This window comes from Cynocephalus volans, chromosome 7, assembly GCF_027409185.1.
Source record: "Cynocephalus volans isolate mCynVol1 chromosome 7, mCynVol1.pri, whole genome shotgun sequence".
NCBI classification, from domain to species: Eukaryota; Metazoa; Chordata; class Mammalia; order Dermoptera; family Cynocephalidae; genus Cynocephalus; species Cynocephalus volans.
The window spans coordinates 134,739,563-134,759,707 of NC_084466.1; the positions used below are offsets into that span (position 1 = coordinate 134,739,563).

At 37.2% G+C, this 20,145-nt stretch overlaps 1 protein-coding gene across 2 annotated transcripts in view; it reads left to right on the plus strand.

Annotated features, from left to right (window-relative positions):
* The first annotated feature begins 866 nt into the window (after positions 1–866).
* Positions 867–20,145, plus strand: part of SLK (STE20 like kinase) — a 59,352-nt gene continuing 40,073 nt past the window's right edge. For both annotated transcript variants that reach the window (XM_063102884.1, XM_063102885.1), the window contains exon 1: positions 867–1,579. In XM_063102884.1, coding sequence (XP_062958954.1) covers positions 1,430–1,579 — 150 coding nt within the window. In that variant the 5' untranslated portion in view covers positions 867–1,429. The remainder of the gene's footprint in view (positions 1,580–20,145) is intronic.

Genomic DNA, 20,145 nt, shown 5'->3' on the forward strand with positions numbered 1-20,145 from the left:
AGCCAACGCCCACACTGCTCCACCAGGCAGTGCTGCCCGAGGGGGCGGGAGGCAGATGAGGAAGCCAGGTGGATTCACGAAGGGTGGCACCAGGTTTAGGCTGTGAAGACGGCCAGGAGAAGTTAGGTCACCCTGTAGGGAGTGTCGGTCATCAGTCGAAAAGTGGGCTTAAACGATTTTGATATATCTGTGTCTCTCTTACTCGCACACTTGCAACAGTAGGAACTAAGACTGAGCATTTGCCACAGTGCAAAGGGCTTACATCCATTGCCTCATTTACTCCTCGCCACAGCCCTCAGGTGGGGGCTATCAGGATCTTCATTTCACAACGAAGAAACTGAGGCTTAGAGAGATTACCTACCCAAGGTCACAGAGCTCTGGCTCCAAAGCCGAAGCTCTTAGCCCTCACACGTAGTCCCCACTCTCTACTCTGGGACCCATGTGAGGGCGAAAGAGTCCACTTTCCCGGACAGCTCAGCTTTCACTCTTTACAAATTTTCCCAGATGCAGATGAAGGCAACATCCGCCAGCACAATCAACAGGGTTGTGCCTACGGGACCACTCCACCAAAGCCGGGAGATGACAGCATTCGGGGCTGAGAGGGCGAACTAGGAACAATCGTCGGAGATCGAAGAGCGTAAGCCTCCATCACCCACCACCCGACCCAGCGCTCGGCGCCCGCCAGCCCCTCCGGGCTGCCAGCCAGCAGGACCTAGCGCGCGTGCGCGGGGCCAGAGGGGACGCCCTCCCGCGAGCACGCGGTGAGCGGGGCGCGTGACCGAGCGGGCGCGCGGCCAGGGGAGCGCGCGGGCCCGCTGCGGAGTCGGCGTCGGCGCGCGCTCCAGGCCGAGGCAGTGTGGGCTGGCGAGGGAGCGAGGCTGTGGCGGCGCCCCAGAGCCGAGGGGACGCGCGGGCCTGGCGCCGCGGGAGCACACGGCTGCGGAGGAGACCCGGGGCTCGCGGCCCGGGGTGGGAGAGCTCGGCCTTTCGACTGCCCGCCTCAGAGGCCGCCGGCCGCTTCTCTCGCCCGGAGTGGCCGCCGCCCTTGGAGACTCGTTGTGACACGGGCCTAAGCCGCCGCGGGCGTCCGGTCCGGACCTCTGAGACCCGTCGGGCCCGGCCGGGTGGGGACGAGCGTCCGGGCAGGTGCCGTCCCCAGAGGGCCGGCCGGGGGCCAGGCGCCCACCCGCGCGGTCTGCGGGTCGGGCTTGGCGGAGGGGCCGTCCGCGCAGCACCCCCAGCCGGGGGCCGGGGCCCGAGTCGCCACCCCGCCCTCTCCGGGGACCGCCCGGCCGGAGCGGCGGGAGCCGGGAGACCCCGCGCCCGCCGCCGCAGCCCGCCAGGCTCGCGCGGGAGAGAAGGGAGGAGAAACTTTGGCTTTTATTGTTTTTAGTCCTTAAGTGCAAGGATCTGTGTGTTGGGTGGAAGAATGTCCTTCTTCAATTTCCGTAAGATCTTCAAGTTGGGGAGCGAGAAGAAGAAGAAACAGTACGAACATGTGAAGAGGGACCTGAACCCCGAGGAGTTTTGGGAAATTATAGGAGAATTGGGCGACGGAGCCTTTGGGAAAGTGTACAAGGTAAGGAGGAGAAAACGGGAAGTCGCACTGGGAGGATAAAACGGCCACTGGCCCGGAGTGGCAGGAGGACTTCTCGCGCCCCTTGTCCCTTTCCTGTTTTTTGCCTCTTCTTTTGACTTTGTAATCGTCTGTTGGAACTTTATTTAGCTTATCCAAGGAGTAGCGAAGACAGTAGGGGTTGCAGTTGAACAAAATGGGGCCTGGATGTATCTTAAAGAATGACTGCTGAAGGGAGGCAAGTTATACAGTCTATTCGGTGAAACTTCAAAGGAAATGAGAGTGTTCTTTAAATTATAGGAGGGGTCTGGTTGTGGCCCTCAAGTATCTAGAAATAGGAAACTCATTACACTTTTTGGTGGATTTATGTTTGTCTACTAATTTTACTAAAACAGTTGCTTTTTTAAAGGGTCCAGAGCATATATTTGGTTGCATCTATGGCTAATACCTAACCAGTGTCTTGGGATCAGAGCAAAGTGATTGCAACTTGGAGTCTATTCTTGAGTTGGTTGCTTGACAACGTACTGTAGAATGGAATGGAATTTCTGATAGAAAATTTCCAGAAGAAAACCTGCATCTGGTACTAGTTTCTAAATATAATTGCAGTAAACATTGACTAGAAGTCAATGCCAGCGCTGAAGAAAAAAAATACACATTTATTTATTTCAGTAGAAAAAGGCTTGGTGTCTCAACCTGAAGGCATTAATGTTAACTATTTGCTATCTCCTAAGGAGCATATGAATGATGTCTCAGAGTATTTTCATCCTGAAAGGTGAGGTTTTTATGAGTTTCAGTTTAGGGGAAGGACCCACAGGGTTGCCTAGAAGTGAAAACATAAATAACTTATGTTTGTATAGGACTTTGCAGTTTTTAAGCATTTTTACATAATTTGGCCCCCACAAAGGTCCTGTGAGGTAGGCAGTTCAGTTAGGAGTATCCACATTTCACAGATGAGAACGCTGAGACTCAAAAATTGCTCGTAGTCACACGAGTCACAGCCTCGACTTGCATTCAGGTCTTCTGACCTTATATTTAGTGATGTTTTTACTTTAACATCCTTTGGTAGAAATGATAGCATTTTTCTACTTTCTCAGTACTGTTATTACATTTCTGCCTTTGCCCTGCCTCAAATGCATCTTGTTAAAACCCCAATCCTTGTGCTTTACCCTGGCTGAAATATCCATTCCTCTCTGTGAGCTTTCAAAACACATTGTTCACATGGCTACTATAGTACTTATCACATATTACAGTTAATGTGTTCATGTTTTTCTAATAAAATTGGGGGCCGGAATTATGATATACAGTTGGGTTCATCCGTTGCCTTAGCCCATAGTGCATCTCTATGTATTTGTTGAAATGAAAGAATGTATGTTACCTACATATGAAAGCTATTGAAGCTGTCATATGCTGTGAAAGTTGGCAAAGTTAACTTCAGTGTTTGTGTGGAGGTTTGAGTGTGGGTTTCAGAAAGAGTTTACAATATAAGATGTATGGTAGGGGCTTTTAGTGTATTGGGAAGATCACTCTTGGGAATCAAGAGTTGCTTTAGTACTGGCTGTCACAAACCAGCTTTTTGGTCTTGGACAGAATACTTAACTTCTCTGGATCTCTGCTTTCTTAGCTGTAAAATCATAGATTTCCCTAAATGTTTGCTTATTAAGATTCCTTCACCCATTAGCCTTCTGAGAGTACAGAGTTAACTAGGAAAGACAAAAATCCTCAAAGCATCTGGGACCTTGTACTTAGAAGGCTGTAGGTGATTATAGGCAGTTTTTATGTTGTAACTCCGTTGTTTTATCGAATACGAACAGCATAGTATTAAGAGCACTGGCTTTGGAGTCAATATATCTCGGCTCCCTCACTGAAAGGTGGTGTGTGACCTTGGGCAAGTTACTTTTTCCTTCTGTGCCTGACTCTCCTTATTAGTAAGACCTACTCAGTATGTGAGGATTAAAGGAGATAATAAATATAAGGAACATAGAAAGGGCTCAGTAAATAGTAGAAATTACTGTTATTACATTTAGACCTCATAGAAGCAAATATGGGATGGGACAGGAAAAGAGACTAAGATAGTAAGCCATTTTCTTGGTTTCTTATGGCACAGGCAGATTATGTGGAGATATTAAGACTGTGGTTTAATTCTTTAGTGATGCTTTCTGCAAGGTGTAAAGTATCTTCCTATAATGAGACATCAATTAAAAATTTTCTGAAAAATAAGAGACTTACTCCATGTAGTTGAACACTATAAAATTGTGTCAAGGATGATTTCTGTGGGCTGGATGACTGTTTTAGTATATTTGAAGAGCATGGATTCTTTGCATCTTTTTCATTTCACTACTGTATGCTTCTAAGCAATACGAAGTTTTTTAGAAAAGAAAATTTAAAATTTAAACTGTTTTTGGCCTCTTGTTCCTAAGTTTTTGTTTTTCAAGATTCCCTAGAAATCGTGAATTTATAAACATGGAGGAAAAAGATATAAAACCTTAACATTGTTGTATTAGTACATTTTGTGTTGCTATAATGGAACACCTGAGACTGGGTAATTTATAAAGAAGAGAGGTTTATTTGGCTTACGATTCTGGGCCAGCTGCATCTGGTGCGGGCCTCAGGCTGCTTCTCCTCACTGTGGAAAGGCGGAAAATGGCAGCAGATGGCAGGTACAAGCAGATCACGTGGCAAGAGGAAGCAAGAGATAGAGAGAGAGGAGATGCCGGAATCTTTTAAACAACCAGCTATCGCGGGAACTAATAGAGCGAGATCTCACTCAGGACCCTCACCCCCCAGGAAGAGCATTAATCCATTCATGAGGGATCCACCCCCATGACTCAAACAGCTTCCAACACTCTCACATTGGCGATGAGATTTCCACATGAGTTTTGGGGGGACAACACATCCAAACTCTATCAATTGTATTCAGTAGTATGTAGTAGAAAACTATTTCTATACTTGATTCTAACTATTATTTGCTTATGGAAATTGGTAACTGTTATAAAGATTAAATTGTAAATAATCGTGTTGTATATCTAGTTTATTTGAATCATTTTTCCATCATATAGTTGTATTTCTTCCATTCATTCCAGCACTGTACAACTCTAACAAAGTTACTTCCTTGCCTGAAAAATCTTCACTATTTTAAATTTATTTTCTCTTTTTAATATAGTATTATTTGACTTAAAAGAAGATATGTAATATTCTGCACAATTTTTTATCTTTGGATTTCTCTTCTCAACAACAAAAAGAATGACATAAAATTATGAATTGAATTGCATTTCTAGAAAGCTGTTTTATCTATTAAACTAGTTGAAGCTGAGTTTCTGGCTGTGTGCTGGGTGAAGGTGATTGTTTTATGACAACTGATGGATGTATGCCTAAAAAAATAGTGAAATATATAATCTTTCTATTTGAAAGTACAGAAACATATGTATGTTTAGCAAATAATAAAGTGAATTCATATTAATAGTCATTAGGCTTGAGGAATTCTGCCAGCACCCTAGAATCCCTCCTGCCTCCTTTCTGAATCTCATCCTTTCTTTTCCCCTAAAGGAAACTACTATCCTATCTTTAAGTTACTAATTTATTTGCTTTTCTTTATAGTTTATCATCCAGGTGTGTATATCTAAACATTATAAATTTAGTTTTGTATGCACTTGAACTTTATGTGAAAGGAATCATATTGAGTGTATTCATTTGTTTCTTGCCTCTTTCAAAATCAGCATTGTTTGTGAGATTCATTTTTATCACCTGAACTGTAGTTAGTTCATTTTGTTGTGGCATAGTGGTCCATTATATGATATACCACCAACTGTAGTAATGAATATATTAGTTGTTTCCAGTTTTTGGCTGTAACATATATGGTGCACTTATGCATGAGTTATCACTAAGACTTAACCCAGAAATGGAATTGCTGGGTTGTAGGGTACTTTAATTTTATTTGATGATGCCAAACTAATTATACCAATTTACATTCCCACCAGCAGTGTATGAGGATTTCCTTCCTCTACATCCTTGCCAACATTTGATATTGTTAGAAATTTTAAGTTGTGACAATCTGATGGTGTCTTATGTTTTTCACTGTGGTTTTAATTCACCTTTCTCGGATTACTAATAATTCTTTTCATATGTTTATTGGTAATTTGGATTTTTTCTTTTGTGTTCAAGTCTCTTATTCATTTCCCTACTGATGTTTTTTTCTTATTTGTTGAGTACTATATATGAGCGTACTTCAGAGTGGAAAAATAGACTTGAAAGATAATACAAATCTTTCTTTCCATGAACTTTTTGAAATACTCTGGTATATGTGTATATGTATTTTGGATTCTCACCATTTGCTCGTGATAGTTATTGCAAATACTCATTCTGTGACTTGTCTTTTCATTCTTATTATAGTGTCTTTTTATGAATAAAATTCTTGAATTTAATGTAATCCAATATATCAGTTTTTTCCTTTGCAGTTAATGCTTTTTGTGTTATGTTTAAAACATTCTTTCCTAACCTGAAATCATGAAGATAATCTTTTATATTACCTTTTAAAAGCCTTATGATTTTATCTTTAACAGTTAGGTCTATAATTCATCTATAATAGATTTTTGTAAATGGTATGAGATAGGGGTCCAGTTTCATTTTTTTTTCCTATATGGATATCTAATTGTCCCAGAACCATTAATTGGGGGAAAAATATCTGCCCACTGCTCTGCAGTGCCTTGTGTGTTATATAATGTGTCTGTTTCTGTTATTTCTATTCTCTTCATTGATCTATTTGTCTATTTTTGTACCAGTATCCCACTGTCTTACTTAGGAAAGCATTGAAGTAAATCTCTGCTAGAGTAAGACTTCCCCTTCCCCAAAGCTCATCTGCTTCTAGGTTACCATACTCGTGATTTCCAAACTCTATGTCTGTTTCTCAGACTCCTTTGCTGGCTCTTCCTCCTTCCAACTTTTAAATGTTGGGAATCCACATGTCTTGTGTGTAGGTCCTTTTCTCCTTTTCTTATGAGAACCCATTTTCTTCAACGGTTTCTGGTATGTTCCTGGCCCTTAGTGCTTCCATGTACATTTTAGAATTAGCTTGGTTGAATTCTATGAAAAAACCTGTGTTTTTTGGAGAGATTTTATTTATAAATCAACCGAAAAGTGAACCTTTCTGTGATATTAAGTCTTCCCATCTGTGCATATGTTTTTATCTCTATTTAGGTCTTTTTTGGTATCTGTCAATAATGGGTTATAATTTTTTCCCTAGAAGTCTTGGGAACACAAACTACTTCAAGGGTGGCCTAAATGCTTTGTTTTTCCTATTGGGATTTCCTTCTTGTTTTTGTTGTGTACAACCTTTAGTAACCTTGTGAGTAAAGATCCATGGAAAATACATTTTTTAAAAGCCTTTCCTTGTCTGAATATGTCTTTTATAATGTCATAGTTGATGTTATGAAATTCTAGTTCAAAAATAAGTTTTTCTTAGGATTTTTTTTTTTTTATTAAATCATAACTGATTATACATACATATTTTGGGGATTCAGTGTTGACATATGTTGATCAGATCAATATTATTAATATGTATATTGTTACAAATTGTACTTATTCTTTATGCCCCTTGTCCAATCTCTCCCTATCTCCCTCTCCCTCCCCCCTCCCACCACTGATAACCCTAGATTTCTTCTCTCCCTCTGAAAGAGTAATGGTTACTCTGTTGATTTGTTGCCTAGATGATCTGTCCAATGCTGAAAGGTGTGTTCAGGTCCCTCAATATTATAGAGCAGATGCTTCTTCTGTCACTCTGGAATGGGTTTTGTGGAGAGAGACATCCTATTCTTTTCTTTGGACTCTGCTGGTGACTCTCCTTGTGTTAATGCACTCCAGTGGCTGGCGGACCATCTGTATGGTGGTTGTGACATCTACCCACTTTCGCAGCAGCCATGGTTACTGTGATGGCTGTGGTGGGCCACCCACACGGAGGTGATGTTTTTGGCATGCTCCTTGGCGCTAGTGGTGTGCCTAGTTGTGGGGGGGGGGGTTTGGTCCCTGGCTCCGTGCCCCAGGTCCATACCCTGGGTCCCTGGGCGGGCCCCAAGGCGCTGGCAGTGTGCCTGGTTGTGGGTGAGGGGGGGTCCAGTCCCCTGCTCAATGCCCCGGGCGACCCCAAGGCGCTTGTGGTGTGCCTTGGCCAGAACTAATTTTTTGTCCTTTGCTTACTTCTAAAATGGGGGAACTTCTTGTGGAAACCAGTACTTTGAGCTGTGTTGTTGAGCTAAATAGCTGCTTTGCTGCTATTTCCCTAGGGAAGACTTTTTGTGCAGCTCTGTGTTTAATGGTTGACCTTATAGGTACTTCCAGCTCTCCAGAGAGTGGGTGCACCTGGATTGTGTAGAAACTCTGATCTGGGCCTGAATCTTTTCATCAAATTGCACCAAATGCAATTCTGCATTCCCGACTGGTGGTCCTGCACTGAATTGGGGGGCGGATTGGCTGTCCTTGCTGTGTCCCAGTGTTCTCCTGGTGGGCCTGTCTCCCCCACCGCCTGTGCTCCAAACACTTCTCATGGGACGGGCCCTGCGCTGATCCCTTGCGATGACTCACCGGCTTTTGAATGGCTCCCCTTTTTCCACGGTTATGGCTCTTTGCTCCTGCATGGGTCCATAAGGCCCTCTTCTCCCGTGATGCCTCCAAGCAACTCCATCCAAAGGGCACAGCTGCTGCTTCTGCTGGCTCCTGCTTTATGCACTCAGCAGTTTCAGCCTTAAAGCGGCTGCAGCCCAAAACATTCCAAGCAGTTTTTTCTTTCTCTTATAATGGCTTCTCCCCCTTCATGATCTCCGTAGGTCTCTCCTCCTCTTCCCTTGAGCTCTAGTGGCCCAGCTTGGCTGTTGTTACATTTTTATAGTTGTGAATTGGTTGACTTGTGGGAGAAAGAAATGCTGGGGACTGTCTATTCTACCATCTTGACCAGAACTCCTTTTTCATAGGATTTTTAAGAGAATTTTTTAGGATTTTTAAGACTTGTTCCATTCATTGTCTTTTGGCTGTAAGTGTTGCTGTTGAAAGTCTGATACCTTTTTTTTTTTTTTTTTTTTTAAAAGATGACCGGTAAGGGGATCTTAACCCTTGACTTGGTGTTGTCAGTGCCACACTCACACAGTGAGCCAATTGGCCATCCCTATATGGGATCCGAACTCATGGCCTTGGTGTTATCAGCACCGCACTCTCCTGAGTGAGCCACAGGCTGGCCCCATGATGCCATTTTGTTTCCTAGTCTTTGTGATCTTTTTCTTTTGATAGCTTTTCGGATTTTCTTTTTGTCTCCTATTCATGCTGATGTACTTTGATGTAGGGCTTGCTTGCTTTATTTTTTATTTTTTCCTCCTTTCATTTTGCTGGGCTGTTGGTTAATCCTTTCAATCGAAAGATTATGTCCTTTAGTTCTTTGACATTTTCTTGTATTATTTATTTGACAGCTGTCCCCCATTAATAGCTCTTGTCATGGTCTTAAGATTTTCCATGTCTCTAAATTCAGTAGACACATATCTTACTTGACCTCTCAGGAGCATTTGGGACTCTTGATTATTCTTTCCTTTAAAAAGCTGATCTTTTGGTTTTTAGGTCATCATATACCTGAGTTTCTTCCTACTTCTGTGTCTGTTCCTCAGACTCCTTTGCTGGCTGTTCCTCTTTCTGACTTTTAAGTGTTGGGATTCCACAGGGCTTAAGTGTAGGCCTTTTTCTCCTTTTCTTGTGAAAACCCATATTCTCCCATGGTTTCAGTTACCATCTAAGCGCAGTTTATATCCCTACCCCAAGACTTCCCTTTTGAACTCTAGAATAGACAGCTGGACGCTATAAGAGATTTCCACTGGGATGTCTCACAGAGGCCTTAAACAAGTCCATGAACTAATTCAACTCATGATGTCAGCCCCAAATTTACTCCTCCTGTGTGTTCATTCAGTAATTGCCACTTCCACCTACCAGTTGCATAGGCCAGAGACCTACAGGTCATTTTTAACACCTCCTGCTGCATTACCCATCAGACCCAAACACCAAGACTTGTTAATTCTACCTGCTAAATATTTCTTGATTCTATCTCCTTTCTTTCTTCACTGTCACTGTGCTAGTCAAGACTGTCGTTATCTCTTACCCAGACTACTGCTTCTTCTTGGTGTGGTTTTTGCCTTCATATAAATATAATCATTGACGGGATTCTTTTAATCATGTAATCATACTTTTAGTTGCGTAATGTATCTTTTGTGTCAGGCTTTTTTTGCTCCACGTTATGAGTGAGATTCATCTGTGGTGTTGCATGTAGTAGTCATTTGATCTTTTTCCTTCATGTATAGTATTATGTTTTATGAAATACTATAATTTATCTATTCTGCCATCAGTAGATATTTGGGTTGTTTTCACTTTTTGTGTATTAAGAATAAGACATGAATATTCTTATACATTTTGGTGCACATATGCATTCATTTCTGTTGGATATATACTGGGAATGGATTTTCTAGGTCATAGTGTATGTGTATTTTTGACTTTCGAAGATACTGCCAGTCTTCCAAAGTGGTTGTACCAATTTACACTTCCATCAGTAGGGTATGGGAGTTTTCCCAGTTCTATATCTTCACTGACACTTGGTATTGTTATTAATATTATATTTAATATTTTGTTAGTCATTCTGTTAAGTATGAATGGTTTTATTTACATTTTCTTGATGACTAATGAAGTTGAGTACCTTTTTATGTGTTTATTTGCTATTTAGGTATCATTTTTTATGAAATTCCTGATTAAGTCATTTGCCCTTTTTAAAAAATAACTTTATTGAGGTATAACCTATATACCACAAAATTCACTGTTTTAAAGTGTACACTTTTATGAATTTCAATAAATTTATATAGTTTTGCAACCATCACCACAATCTAGCTTCAGAACCCTTCTTTCACTGCCCATTTTGCAGTCAATCTCTGTTTCCACACCCTGCCCAAGACTACAAACTAGCCCTGATTTTCTTTCTTTCATCATCTCGTTTCTCTTTTTCCTTCTGTTCTCTTGAGGTTTTTCTCTTCTTTCAATTATTTATTTTTTCACTTATCTAATTATGTTAATTAATCCTTCCTGAACAATTTTAAATACTCAGACCCAGGAAGTGCTAGTGATTTTAGGAAATTATTTCATAATATGTTTTCTGGCAGAATTTAAAATTTTTAAACTCTCTTTTAAACTTTTTTGCAGTTTAGACTTTTAAACTTTCCTTCTTAGTTTTCTGTTTTGAACCGGAGAGTTATTCTTTATGTGCTGAAATAGACATCCAAATGTGACATGTTATCATATTCTCATTTCTCTTCTTTGTAAATTTGTGTAAATTTACACAGATCTTTTCCCAGTTCAGTAACAGAGCATTTCATTCTTAATTTGCCACGGTAGAGTGTCTATGCCAAGGTACTCTTCTGCTTGAATATAAGATTCTGTTGCTGTATAAAATGTTGCATCTTTATTATAAAAATCTGTCACTCTTATGTACTAAAATGAGAACTGAGATTGTTTTGAAATTTCAGAACAAACTATAGTGGAAGGTAGTAGTCTGAATTTCAGTGAATAATTTTTTCCCCTAAATATGAATCATTTTCAAAATTAGTTTTTAAGTGGATAATCTCATCTCAAGATTATAAGAATAATAGTCTCAACTAGGACAGTTGCTTTTTATTCCTGTATTTCTTATCAGACTTCTGCTTTTTTTTCTTTATTTGTAAGTGTGTAACCAGTGAATATATAAAAACAGAATATTTTGTTGTTTTTGTTCTTTTGATTTATTTTATAAGATGGTCAATTTTTCCAGCTTACCAGCTCACACTTCTTCTAAGGTAGTCCAGAAATATTAATTTGAATTCTTTCTTTAGAAAGAGAAGATATTTGAATCTTTTTCATCCTTTTTTTGTTATATCATGACTGCAAAAGTGTAAGCAAAGTTAATACATTTTATTTCTCTTTTTATGCTCTCTTTTTAGCATCTCAATTTAAAAGAAATACACTAGAAATTAAGATACCTTATTTTATTTTTACTTATTAAGCATACATATTTTATTTCTGGTTGGTATATTATATGGCATGAAATTTATAAAGTCACTTAAAATTTTAAATGTCTTTTATGGCTTACATTCAATGATAAAGTAATATTACATAATTTATTTCAGGATATTCTGCCAGAATTTCATAAAGAATGGCCAAGAAATTAACATACCATACATCTGATTTTGGATCTTTAAAGTAACCTTGATAGAAGCTTTGGATTTGCTGGCCCCTTTTTCCTAGTCTGTGCTCTGATGGATGTGAAGTAATATCTTCCTGATTACTAGTGAGGTTGAACTTTTTATATGTTTATTGGCCATTTGGATTTCCTCTTCTCTGAAGTGCTTGTTAAAGTCTTTTGGGTTCTCTTTTTCTCGTTAATTTATAGGAGTCTTTATATATTTTGTGTACTAATCCTTTGTCAGTTGTGTGTGATGCGCATCTTTTCTCTTGCATTGTGGTTTGTCTTTTCATTCTCTTTTTGATATTCTTTTTAAAATGTATGGACATTTAAAATTTTAATGTAGTCCAATATATTAATTTTTTTCTACTTGGTTATTGCTTTTTGTCTTAAGAAATTCTTCCCTATCCAAGGTGATGAAGGTGTCCTCCTACATTATCTTCTTAAAGTATTATTGTGTTGCCTTCTACATTAGGTCTATAATTAAACTGGTACTGATTTTTTTTTTATAGTATGAGGTGGGGGTCCAATTTCATTTCTTCTGTGTAGATGCCCAGTTGTCCCAGCACCATTTACTGAAAAGACCATCCTTTCCTTACTGCTTTGCCTCTGTCATATGTCAGATGTCTATGTATGCACATGATATATTTCTATGACATTTATTATTTCTTTAGGATAAATTCCTAGAAAGAGAATTATTAGAACCAAATAATAATTATTAGAACCAAATAATAATTTAGTAAGCATTTATTAATGCTTACTGTGAAATTCCTTTAAAAAGGTTGTGCAGACTTATTTTAAGTTTATTTTTCAATTTTTTTGTTGTGGCAAAATACTCATATAAAATTTACCAATTATTTTTAAATGGATAATTCAGTGGTATTAAATACATTCATAATGTTGTGCAGTCAGCACCACCATCCATCTCCATAACTTTTTCCATCTTGTAAAACTGAAATTGTGCAGAAAGTTTCCAATTTTTCCACATCCTTGCCAGTACTTATTATTTTGTTTTTTTTGATAGCAACTATTCTAATGGGTATGCAGTGGTATCTTATTATAGATTTAATTTGCATTTCTCTGATGGTTAGTGACATAAAGTATCTTTTCATGTGCTCATTGTCCATTTGTGTATCTTCTTTGGAGAAATACCTATTCAAGTTCTTTGTGGAGTTTTGAATTGGGTTTTTTTATTGTTGAGTTTTAGGAGTTCTCTATATATTCTGGATATTAATCCTTATCAGATATATGATTTGCAAATTTTTTTTACTCATTCCGTAAGTTGCCTTTTTACTTTGCTGATATTGTCTTTTGATGTACAGAATTTAAAAATTTTTATGAAGTCCAGTTTGTCTATTTCTTTCTTTTGTTGACTGTGCTTTTGGTGTCATATCCAAGAAATTCATTATCATGAAGCTTTTTGTCTTATGTTTTCTTCTAGGTGTTTTATAGTTTTAGGTCCTACATTTAGGTCTTTGCTTCATTTTGAGTTAGTTTTGTATTTGGTGGTAGATAAGGGTCCAACTTCGTTCTTTTGTATATGGATATACACTTTTCCCAGTGCAATTTGTTGAAAAGGCTTTCCTTTTCCCATTGAATGGTCTTGGCACCCTTGTCAAATACCATTTGACCATGCGAACATATGCCAGGGTTTATTTCTTGGCCCTTTGTTCTATTTCATTGGTTTTTATTCTTTTTTTTGTCAGTACTACACTGTTTTGATTTCTGTAGCTTTGTAGTTAAGTTTTGAAATCAGGATGTATGAGTACTCAAACGTTGTTCTTTTTCAAGGTTGTTTTGGGTATTCAGGGTCCTTTGAGATTCCATGTAAATTTTAGGATGGATTTTTCTATTTTGGCAAAAAACATCATTGGGATTTTGATAGGGATTGCATTGAATCTGTAGAGTGCTTTGGGTAGTATTGACATTTTAACAACATTTAGTCTCCAATCCATGAACATGGGATGTGTTTCCATTTATTTATATCTTTAATTTTTTTCAGCAATGTTTTGTAGCTTTCATTGTACAAGTCTTTTACACTCCGTGGTTAATTCCTAAATGTTCTATTCTTTTTGATTCTATTTTAAATGGAATTGTTTTTCTTACCATTTAAAACCCTTTATTTTTTTAAATTAACTTTCAGAAGTAGTATATCTTTGTCTTATTTTTGAATATATTTTTTGAAATTGTCTTTTTGTGTTCTCAGTTTTCCGTCTTTTTCAACTATGCAGTCCATGCAAATTTCCCCAGCTTATCTTTCACACATTGTATTTCTTTCAGCATATTTGTGCTGCTCAGTGAGTAAGTCCTTGAAATATGTGGGAAAACTGTGTGATCTGAGAATTGGTAAAACATTTTGTAAATTGCAGATTTAGCCACAGTTAACTCATTACCATCATTTTGTTTTTGATTTATCTTGACTGAGCAGTGACTAAGTTTTGAATAAATAACCAGAAGGTATAAATAGTGTTTGGGAATATAAATCCTGTTTGGGAATGTAAAGTATATTCCTTGTGGAATTCAGGAAAAACATAAAAATACTTGAAAGAAAGAGGATGTACAGTTGATCCTCATTATTTGTGGATTCTGTATTTGTAAATTTTCATACTTGCTAAAATTTATTTGTAGCCCCCAAATCTGTACTTGTGGAACTTATATGGATATTTGCATCTATGCCCAGAGCTGTGAAAAACTTGAGTTCCCTGACCAGCACATTCCCAGCTAAGGTCGTACAAGGTGATACTCTGCCTTTTAATTTCAGCTCTCATACAGAGACAACCAGAGTATGAAGACAGAAGAGAGCATTGTAGTGTAGTGCAAGAAGCTATAGCTGTGAGTCTAGTTGGACAAAGTTTGAATCTCAGTCTGGCTTCTATTATTGGGATGGCCTCAGGCAAGTCATATACCACTTCTGAAACTTTCTCTTTTGTAAAAAACAGAAAGTAGAATCTACCAGGATGAATTATTTTTAAGATTTAAGATTGTAATCTGTGTGATATATACTCTCTGTGTATATGTACATAAATACATGTATATGTTTCCCTTTTGAACAGTGGTTCGGTAGCTGCTAATTCGGTGTTATAATTCAACTATATAGAACACAACTACCACAAATAGTGAGAATTAACTGTGCATGTTAGCTAAGTGGTGATGAGTAATTTTACTCTTATTTAATATTGACACTTGTTCCTATCAAAATCTTATCAGGTCTCTGAAAAGATCACTCGAATTAGTATATAATTTAAAACAGGTAACAGTATCAACAGTCTAAAGGTATGTGCTTCCTTCAATGCTGTCTTCCTCTTTTCATTTAGCCAGCTCTTTGGAACTTTGGATATTTATTACCTGAGTACTTAATACTACTCTGTGACTTAGTTCTCCCATCTATAATCGTTATAGGTTTTAGAAGGGTTATGCCAGTTCTTAAACTATTGTCTCTTAGCTGCAAACACACCCTTCTTTACTCTGCTTTGTGCTGCTGATTCTAAGACTGCCAATCGTGTTTTTGCCTTTCCAGCTGCTCACTTTTAAGTTTCACAAGTAGAGGGCACTAGAGGGAGTCTGCAAGGAGGGGAAGAAGAAAGGACTTACAACTTTCTTTGATTCCTGGGGCTCCCTGTCCGCTTTCATGTTACTGTGAACATCACCCTAGTGGAATTTCTTCATTCCAGCAATAGCAGTTTCTTTCTGAAGCAGCAATTGAATCCAGTTTGTAGTTTTTCCAACATTCACATACCTAGCCTCCTCACAGCCCTTCATAACACCAGAACCAGTTGGCTGGTACCCTCTTCCTTAAAAGTTTGGGTTCCAGTCTCATAAAACCCCTCTTACAAGTTCAGAGACAATGTACCAGCTGAGCAGCATTCTCTCCTCAGAGGTCTAAGTTTTAGCTTTGTGGAATCCTTCCTTCAAGCTTCTGAGTTTTAATAATTCCAATCTCTTTCCTTGGCTTCCCTAGTCCTAGGGGGTTTAGCTTTTTTTTTTTTTTTTTTTTTTTTTTTAGCAGTTATTACCTCTTCCTTTGTTTTCTGTTTATCTTTTCAATTACCTAGTTGTTAACACAGTTACAAATTCTTTATATTAAATTATCTCTATTAAAATAATCAATACGATTTTCCTCCTGGCTGGACCCTAACTGGTAAAAGGATTAAATAAATTACTAAATGGACAGTGCAGAGGACAATGCCTGGCACACAGTAATTGCTCAATAAATAATATCCTTTAATAGCGTAATGGCTACTATTATATAAAATAATATGCTTCAAATAAGTTGAGGTTTTTTTTACCCTATTTTTTTGCAAAATGTTAAAATTTCCAGTTATACTGCTTAGGGTAAAAAGCATTAAAATAATCCTTGAATTGTATTGATATTGATATGCTCAAATTTCACCTCAGTTAGGCCTAACTTAACTACCTCATTTAAATTGTAACCTCTTCCCTGGGTGCTCTCCTCTCCTTACCCTCCTCATTCTTATTACCTTACATTATTGTTTTCCACAATACCAATTACTAATTTACTATCCATTTTATTTATTTGCCTGTTAACTGTCCACTCCCCACAATTATAAATACCATCAGGACAGAGAGATTTTGTATATTTTGTATGCTGTCAGAATCGGGAACAGTGCCTGACATTATAGAAGACAGTATTTGTTGAAAGAATGAATTGATTTTAGCAGATCAACTCTTGATCATACTTTAATAGATTTTTGTGTTGTATTTCTTTCCTAGAACAGATTTCACTGGGGTGTTTTTTGTGTTTTCCACAGCTGTGGCCAAGCCTTTCATGTAGTAGATGTTCAAGAACAGTGATTTGGGTGTTCAGTTTTTATATTTTGTATGGTCAAATGTCCTTATACACTGGACATTTAGGGTCTTACCTCTTTTCGTGAGGAGGAAGAATATCTTTTAGATTTCAGCCTTGAGATCAAATTATCCGAATCAACAAGAAACAGTCCCAGTGAGTATTGAAGTGATTGAATTAATCTCTCTATTCTTTGTTTTTTAAATTCCTTTTGTGTTTATCCTTCCCCACCCCCCCACCCCTTTTGCTTGACTAACACCTCTGTGGGACTAAAATCGCCTTTATTTTCTGTGTTGGTGTTTCAATTTTCAGATGACAGTTTTATCAAAATATATTTCTCTCATTATAAAAATATTACATAGTCTTAGAAAATGTAGAAATGTAGAAAGAAAATAAATGAAGATTTAAAAATTACTCTTATTCTCATCACCTAGGAAGTAACTACTATTGAAACAAGGTAATATAAGAGGGTGTAATTTTTATCCTACTTCATTTAAAAACATTAGAGAAAATTCAAATAAGTTATGTTTCCCTGTAGCCCCCTATTTGTTTATGTAAAATGGCAAAGCTCTATTGATGATTTATGAAAATAAAAATATAGTGACTTTAAGTGATCATGACTGATGTTTGAAAACCTTTTATCAACAAAAGTTATATTTTAAAATTAACATCTGGGTATGTTACTCCAATCTTGCATTTATTAACATTTGTTTAGTTATTTCATTAAGTCTTGTAAAGAATTTTCAAACCTTTAGATATTAGATAGATGAAGCCTTTTTAAAGACTTTATGTCCTATTATATTTGTTTAAAGAATAATGTTTATTTCAATTTTGATTTTTGAGTTCTTTAGAACCAGATTCTGATGAGGTAATCAAGTTATTTTCAAGTAATAATTTGAGACACTATACTCTCTAATATCACTTTTATTTATTATATATTAAACCAAGTAATACCATTGTTAGTTTAATCAGTACATCTAGGGCAATGGAAAACAGAATTTGTTACTGCAAGGAACTTTAGAGATTATCTAGTGTTAGTCATTTTTCTCCCATCATGTCATTTCATTCACAAGTAAAAAATACACCTTTAAAATCTCTCAGGACATCAATAGAAGCATGCAGAAGCAGGATGGCTTTTAACTTCACCCCCAGTATCCTTTGTCTTCTACCGGGGCTCATATTTTATTTTATTCCTCTCCAAAGACAGATTCTCTTTATTCTCTTTCTTCCCAAAGTGTTATGTTATAATGATGAGAGAAAGGCTAACATCTCACAGGCTTATTTCCTCTGCTTCTGGGGAGGGTGAGTTATAATTATTGTCTCAACTGTAGTATCTTTTTTAGGGAGACAAACTTAATAACGTATTTCACAGGTTATTACAGACTTTTTTTTTTTAACATCTCTGAAATTGGGAAATTGGGATATGAATTTTTTTGATTGATGCCATCTTATAATTGTTCTTGACCAGCTAATGGTCATGATATATCTGTCACCTCCTATGCCTTGTGAAATTAATTGTATCGCTGATGTCATACAGGTGCGACTCCTTGATATTTCGATCAAGGAACTATTTAAGGACCTTTTGAAGAAAGAATGTGTGTTTTGGTTGTTATCTTAAAATCTTCTTTTAGCACCTGTGGTAAGATCAAGAAAGGATCAGCATTATAACTTGCCAAATGGGAGTCAATGGCTTCAAAGAGAATCTTGGAGACAGTAGTAGAGTGCTCTTAAGAATTGCTGCATCATGCAAGCTTTTAATGGCCAAAGGGGCAGAATTGTGTAGAAAAACACAGACATTAGATAACTGAGTCAAAAAGTGATTCAGAAAGAGTCAACTTATATATGAAGTAGTAGTTAATTTTTTATGTAACAGATTGTGTTTAAATATGTTGAAAAGAACCCTTTCAAAAGGTATAACAAAAATTCTAGATGATAAAGTATTATAATAGTTTAATTAGCATTTGTTTTTCCTTAATGGAATATGAAATAATGGTCATCTTAAAAGGTATCCTAGATTAGATAAACTATGGTAGATTAGAATATTTTTCTAGAGTGGTAGGATAGACCAGTATAAAGTTATCTTTTTATCTAAAACATATTCTCTGAACCCTAAACATTAGTATTACTTTTTACCTCTATTTTTCCCAAAGGAAGTAAAACTTAGCAGTAATCTACTTAGGAAAATTCCCACAGTCTGATAACTGCTTTGTTTTTTTCCTCACCTCCAAGGTTAGATAATAGGTCCCTAAGAAATCTCTCATATGGGTACTTTATTGCTTCTATAAAAATGACGTCCTTTAGAAAAATTCAAATAATATGAAAAATACAGAGAAAGACAAAAGTTCCTGAAACTTCATCATCCTCACTGATGATGACTTTCCAGGTATTTTTAATATAGATATCAATATGTGAAAGTTGATAACGTAGTTTTTATAAAATTCCACCTTAAAAAAAATTTTTTTTTAAAAGATAACCAGTAAGGGGATCTTAACCCTTGTCTTGGTGTTGTCAGCACCACACTCTCCCAAGTGAGCTAACCGGCCATCCCTATATAGAGATCTGAACCCATGGCCTTGGTGTTATCAGCACCACACTCTCCCAAGTGAGCCATGGGCCAGCCCTTAAAATTACACATCTTTCATGCTGTTTAGTAAGTTACCTTTTTTTTCTTTTTAGTAAGTAACCTTTTTTGTGGTTACCATTCTATCTTAAGAAATATTAGTTGATTAGTCAATTAATTTTAGTGGCTGCATAATTTTCCACTGTGGAACTGTACTGCATGATTTAAGCAGGTTCCTGTTAATGGACATTTAGGCTGATTCAGTTTTTCCTTATTGTTAACAGTGCTTTGATGAATATTTTTGTGTATGCATAGTTTTTATTTTATGTAATGATCTCCCTCTGATAAATTCTTAATAGTGGGATTTAGACATTTATTTATTTATTTATTGAAATATTTATTGTTAGCTTCTGGGGTTAGCTGGTTAGCTCCCTTGTTTAGAGCATGGTGCTGATAACACCAGGGTCAAGGGTTTGGATCCCCATACTGCCCGTTGCCAAAATAAAACAAAAGTTTAGTAATTACTCTTTTTTTTTAAGTTAATAGATGGAGTTTTGCTCATGTGATGATAACATGTATAATATTGAAATATCTTACAACAACAGCCTAATTGGTATTTTGAGATCTGATTTCTAACTTTTTGAAAAATGATCTTGGATTCTGCTGTATATTTGAAAATTTTTTATTTGTGATAAATGCAGGTGAGAAATTATTCAGCCAAAGAAAGAAAATGGAAAAGTTAAAGTACTAAGAACAAGGGACGATGACCAAACTCATGGAAATATAGGGAGACTGGAAAGGGTGTAGCAGAGGCAGAACTTTATCTCTACCCTCTTAGGGTCCCGCTGGGTGTGAGAATTAAATTGACATAAGATACATTAGCAGAGGAAAAGCATACAAATTTAATATAAGTTTTATATGACATGGGAGCCCTCATAAGGAAATGAAGACCCAAAGAAATGGCAAAAAATGTATTTGTATTA